The 6,420-nt window shown below is 54.9% G+C and overlaps 1 protein-coding gene across 1 annotated transcript in view; it reads right to left on the bottom strand.

The window, feature by feature from the left end:
* The window catches only part of LOC105808727 (C-X-C chemokine receptor type 2-like), a 4,817-nt gene extending 975 nt beyond the window's left edge, over positions 1-3,842 (bottom strand). The window contains exon 1 of the mRNA XM_012642458.1: positions 3,814-3,842. Coding sequence (XP_012497912.1) covers positions 3,814-3,842 — 29 coding nt within the window. The remainder of the gene's footprint in view (positions 1-3,813) is intronic.
* Between the last annotated feature and the right edge of the window lie 2,578 nt (positions 3,843-6,420).

Below are 6,420 nucleotides of genomic sequence, written 5' to 3' on the forward strand. Positions count from 1 at the left end.
CTTGTTGATTTCCAGGGATTCTGGCCGGCATGGGGCAGAATCTGGTAGAATAGAGGGCAGGTCAGTGCTGTAACTGTAATTACTAAAATCTCCATCGAAGAAATCGTCAAAGTTGAAGTCCTTCCAGTTATCATCTTCCATTGTTGAGGCAAATTTAAATCCTGGCCTAGAGAAGAGAGATGAGAGTGAGTGCACAATAAATCCTGCCCAGAATCTTTCCCGTCCACCCAAGAAACCGGGATAGGATAACTTGCGTTGGCTAGTATACTGCATGGAAGTAACTTTCACTTCAAATGTGTAAGTGGTAGAGGCGCTAATGTTATGAGACAAGTTTAGTGATAAAAGGTAAACTTTATGACAATACTATAGTCCTCTTCTATATCAGAGAGAGATTCTTAGCATTTTCTTTGGCATGGTCATCATGCAAGACTTTGTGGAAAGTTCCCTTGAGATAATTCCTACAGAACACGGGGTCCTGCTTGCATCCCTCAGTTGTGAGCATCTTTGGCTGTCACGGCTGCCTTTAATGCTCAGAAACGTGAGATGCCATCAATTCTTACCCTGTGGATTAAGCACCAAAACCAATTGTCTTGTACCCCTACACTGTAGGAAATGTCAACAATTGCGTACAAAGCTGAGGGATTGAATCCCTTTGTATAACATTCTGAAAATTATTTTAAAATAATATTCTGGAAAACGATTTAAGCAATAGCAGCATGGGGATTCTGAAGGCTTGAGCTAGAAGCATCTTTAGTCAGAAAATAAGGCCCAATGTTTGTCTTCTGGGAATAAGGAGCCCTGATCTGGGAGCATTTGTGTCCTGAGAAAACTGTATTAGAAATGACAAGCATGTGGCTGACTGATTCTCCAAATGGGCGGGAATGTAATAGATTATTTGGGCAGCTGTGGGCAGCCATGTTCTGCCATGTGGGGTGAGCAGAGACAGCCTGTCTGCTCCCCAAACAAGGGGAGGGGAGACAGGAAGCAGAGAAGACAGGGCACACACTACCCTTGTTGGGCATCTTTGCAGTCCTGCTGGGGAACCTCCTGTCCTCCATGTGCCTGCCTTCATCCACCCGACTCCCCTGTTATCCCCAACTTACTCTACAGGGACAGAAACCTACCCCGGTTTCTGTTCAGCACGTGCCTGGGTGTAGAGGGCTAGCTGCAGCCACTAGGAAATGTCATTCCTATGTCTCAAAGACTAAAGTAAACCAGCTCCTGAATTAGCTTCCTTTTGAACCACAAAAGAGATCACCATCTTGCCATTTCTTAGAGCAAGGTACAACTTCCTATGGCCATTCCCCAGTCTATAACCTACCAAAGTGGACCCCAGTGTCAGAGTAGAGACAGGGAGAAATCAGTCCCAGGAACAACGTCACACCCGCGAGGCTGTGCATGCTAAGAACAGCATGGACAAAACAACATTGCTGAGGATGTGGAGAAAACGGAACCCTCCTACGTTGCTGGTGGGAATGTAAAATGGTGCAGCTGCTTTGGGAACCAGTTTAACAGTCGCTCAGCAAGGTCACCATAGAGTTACCATGTGACCCTGCATTTGCCAGCCTAGGTTATACCCAAGAGAATGGACCATGTATGTGCATGTAACACCTGCACACAAACGTGCACAGGAGGATTGGCAGGTCTGCTGCAGCCCTCGAGGGTGAGCCGGTGGGACAAGGTGCACAGTGGGCCACGGGGATTGGGAGCAACCTCAGGACCCTTGCAGGAAGTGGCTGCGGGCGGATCTGCTGGGCTGCTGTGGGTTGGGGTGAGGAGGGCCACAGTGCCCAGCAGAGTGGTAGACTCTCGGTTCCCCAACTTGTGGGGAGGAGGTGGAGCCTACATGTCCCCATGTTTCAGCGCAATAATCTCACTACCTTACAAGGCATCCCACTCTCCTGTTGACCTGCCAGGGGCCTTAGGAAGCTCTGCCTTAATCCGAGCCGAGCTTTCACCTCTGTGTCCCCCTCCTTAAACACAATGAAAGTCCATTCTGCCCCCCAGTACTTCTTACCTGGACCTTGGTAGAAACAGGATGCCAAGGGGTCCCAAACTCCAATGCTTTGGCACAGCCCATCAGACACCAGAACATGGTCACAAGACAGCAATATCTCCCCTGATCTCCCATGTCCCCCAGCCCAGCCCCAGTCCACCTGGCCACCTGCTTCTCTGGGTTTACCCTTGCTGACGTGGCCACCCCGTGGCAAGCTCTGCACTGGACTCTGAGGGAAGTGAAGTAGCAGAAGCATGGGAGGGGGATGGGCAAGGGGAGCCAGGAGGGTTCAGGGCCAGGGGAGCAGAGGGTCCCAGGACCCCACCTCCATCACCCTGAACTTTCAGCTCCAGACGCAGGTGCTGGCTCCTAGCTCTGGTGGTCCCATTGGACTGGCTGAGACCCCCAGCCTGGCCCAGCCCATTCTTCTCTGGCTCCCTGCCCTCTCAACAGGGAGCAGCGGCCAGGGCACCCCCAAACTGGGTCCCCAGCACTGGTCCCATTAAGGGCTCTCCCGCCCAACTCTCCACCCCAACCTTGATCCTCCCCCCTCCCTCCCAGCCCCTGGGCCAGAGGTGTCAGGCAGGTGCCTCCCCTGCAGCAAGCTCTGAGGTCCTGGGTGAGAGCTGGGGTGGGGGAGACAGGAGAAGCTGCCAGCTGCCAGATGGGATTTAAGGCCAAGTCTGAGCCACAGTGGTCCCCACCTCGCCAGAGAAGAGAGAGTGCCCCCCTCACCCAGCTCCACAGGCTTCTGCTCTGCCACACTGAGGAACAGCTGGGCTTCTGCAAGAGAAGCTCCTGTCCCCAAAGATGCTGGAACCCTAGTATGCAGTTCTCCCTCCTCTTCCCACCCACAGCCACCTGCCTTCCTGTCCTCCTGACTCGGTCCCTCCCAGCCCAGCACCCACCCTGTCCCCAAACCCACCCAGTCCCTGGCAGGGAGCCCAGCCCGGGAGCACAGCAGGCTTCTCTGGGTCACCCCCTCAGCCACCCCTCCCAGTTTCCTCTTCTAGCACAGTGGCCAGCGTAAGACATCTGGGCGGGCAGTCCTGCCTGGTCAGGAATTTGGGGTGGGGGCAGACACTGAGGTCCCAGCCCAGAGGGGTGGGCTGCCAGCAGGAGTAGAGGGGATGGCAGGAGGCAGCAGAGTCAGAGGAGGAGAGGAGGGTGCAGGGAGTGGGGGAGGCAGCTGCCCATGTCTGCTCATGAACCACTTGGATTAGCCATTTCTGCCCAGAGGGGTGAGGAAAAAGCAAGAGCTGGGGGTTGGGGAGGGCAGATGAGCCCTCAAGCCAGGCTGTGTCCACGCTGAGGAGTGGGTGGGGGAGAGGGCTCTGAACCCCAACCCTTCCAGGCCCGCCAGGCCCCCTGCAGCCCGGGTCAGCCCTCTGGGAGCAAAGAGAGCCCAAGGAGGAGAAAGGCACCCTGACAGCAGCGCCAGTGGGTGGCAGGGAAAGAAATGAAGAGGACACAATATCCAGGCCCCTGCCATGGGCAGGCAGGTGGCACAGGAGACCCCCTAACCTTCCCCCTCCCTTGATCCCTGCGGCCCTACTCCCCAGCTAGCCTCGGGCCCAAGCAGCCACTGACACCAGTACCTTCCCCAGCCAACCGATCCCTTCGGACTGGTGGCTCTCTCAGTACAGGGACAGCCCCACCCCAGACATCCCTGCCAGCACCACAGGAACATCTGAAGATGGGGGACTGACAGGGTGACGCCTGAGGGGCTTGCCCTGCCCAGGGACAAGGCACCAGGCAGGCTGACCTCACCTGCCCCGAATTTACACCCTGATGGGTGGTCTCCACTGCATCAGTACCAGAAGCCCAGCAGCTCTGCCGGCTCCATCCCCCTACACACAGACACACACACACACACACACACACACACACACACACTCACTCTCACACTCACCTTTCCTTCAGAGGAGCTGCTGAGTAGGGTGGGTGTCAGAGCCAAGGCACTCTCTGGAACAGTGGTGGCCAATGTTGGGGGCAAAAGCTGTGGCTGGCAAAAAGCTGGTTGTCTGCAGGAAGTGGGTGAGTGAGCCTCGTGTCCAGGCAGGAAGTCTCAGGGCCACTTCAGGGAGCAACTGAGCTGAGGGCTCTGCTACCCGGGCTCCCTCCCCAGCTGGCCCAGGGTGTGGTCCACTGGTGTCTCCTTCCCCACTCAGCCAGCTGTTGACCCCTGAGCCTCCTTTAACCCCTGTAGCGCTGCGCTGGCTGTGCTCCTAGCAGCTCTGGTCAGCCTTGGGCAGGGAACGGGTACCTGCAGCAGGAGCTTGCCAGCAAGTGGGGACTGCCCCTCCTTCAGCCACTGGGACGGGGGTCTTTGGGGACAGGGGTGGGGAAGGAGGCAGGGAGAAATCAGGACCCCAAGAGGGCCAGCACCCCACGGGAGAGACCAAGCTACAGAGAAATGGCCAAAGGGCTTCAGGTTGGGGAAGGATGTTCGGTGATTATGATGACATAATATTAATAATATAGCAACTCAAATTTTTGTAGAACGCTCTGTTTTCTGCTGTTTCCAACTCCTTTTGTGGCTGGAGGCCAGGAATCTCACCTCTTATTTTTCTCTTTAAACTTTTTATTTTAAAATAATTTTGGGTTTACAGAAGAGATTCAATGATAGTACAACTAGTACAATTCCCACATTCCCTTCCACCAGCTTTCCCTGCAGTTAACACCTTACATCATCATGGTAAGTTTGTCAAAATTAGTTAATTAACGTTACTGCTATACTATTGACGTGACTGCACACTTTATTCAGATTTCACCAGTTTTCTGCTAACGTTTCTTTTCTGTTCCAGAATCCAGTCCAGGATCTCATATTGCCTGTAGTTGTCATTTCCTCATAGTGAATTTCCAAATGTGAGAGATTTTCACAGTTTCCTTGTTCTTCACGTCTGTTCTTTCAGAAATACCACACTGTTTTGATTACTGTAGCTTTAATACTTTGTCTTAACATCAGATAATATCAATCCTCTGACTTTGCTCTTTCTCAATATTGTGTTATCTATTCTAGTCTTTTCCCTTTCCATGTTAAGTTTAGAACCATTTGGTCAATATCAAAAATAACTTGCTGGGATTTTAAAATAATTGATGAATAAAAGATGTTCTATTTTACATGTGGTGCCTGGGGATTATGAAAAGAGCAGTCGTCCCAGGTCCCTGCTTCTCTATATTCTGCCCCCAAAACTTGCGCCAGGGGAAGCCCCGCCTAGAAAAACCAGGACCATGGCGGAAAGACTCCAGCCTCAAGGAGGCAGACACAGCCAGGGTGGAAGGACTCCAGCCCCCCTGGGCAACCCTGCTGGCCCCTTGCAGGACACAGTGTCTCACAGCTGGTTTCACTTCCATCCTGTGGAAATGGGACGTTGGCACTGCTGACCAGCTCTCATGGGGACCCCTCAGCAGACTGAGGTGAAGTGGGAGGCAGGCACATGGTGAGACCCCCGTCCTCTCCCCGCCTGCACCACACTCTAACCAAGCGACAGAAGAGACAAGCCCTGCAGTACCAGGTGGGCAGCACCGCAGCCTCCTTCGGTCCCCTCATAGCCATGAGGAAGAAGCACGCACAAGGGATGAAAAGGGGAAGGAAACTTGAGCAGCAGCAACTGCAGCTGCCACCAGGGATGAGCCTGTGCTGTTCCACAAACAAGTGACCTGACCCCAGGTCCCCCTGAGAAGAACCATCCCCCATCTCACCATTCCCCCCAGTGCCCTGGATCCTGCCTCTGCCACTTCTGGACAGCAGCTTCCGCTCCTCCCCCTCTGAGCCTCTGGTCTGTGTCACTCCTTGCCTCTGTCCTGTGTCGCTGCCCCTCCTCATACACCTCACTGCTCTGCTCCTGGTGGTGGGGGCTGAGCTGGCACGGACTTCAGGCAAGGTCAGGCTGGGGGCACTGGCACCCACTCCCAACATTGACTTCACCGTTGCCCTCGGCTGAGCCATCACCAGGGCTGGGGGCGGGCCACCTCCCTGGGTTCCAGCGTCCTCGCCCTGGGTTCCCCGGGTGCCAAGCCAGCTTGGCTGCACCGTGTGCTTGATGTGCTGTGAGGTGTTAGCACCCCAGGCCCCCCTGTAGCCCCCAGCCCCCGGAGAGTCCACTGGCCCCTGTGCAGGCCCGGGGCGGGGAGAAACTGTTCCACCTGCACAGAGAGGAGGAGGCAGCTGGTTCAGGTGGGGCACTGCCGGAGTGGGCGGGGGATGACGCCCCAGCGGGAAGAGGGTGGCTGGGAGAGCACAGCCCACCTGAGACAGGTGAGAAGCCAGACCAGGAAGTGAAGGTCAGTGATTAGGAAGTGGACAGCAAGGCTGGCTGTCCCCTGGTCCTATAGGACCAGGACCAGGACCAAGTGAAGAGCAGTCAGTTAGGCTGTGGTCACACATGAATCATCGTATGCTTGGGAGGAGGGTGATGTGG

This window comes from Propithecus coquereli, unplaced genomic scaffold (assembly GCF_000956105.1).
Source record: "Propithecus coquereli isolate 6110/MARCELLA unplaced genomic scaffold, Pcoq_1.0 Scaffold18, whole genome shotgun sequence".
Classification (NCBI taxonomy): Eukaryota; Metazoa; Chordata; class Mammalia; order Primates; family Indriidae; genus Propithecus; species Propithecus coquereli.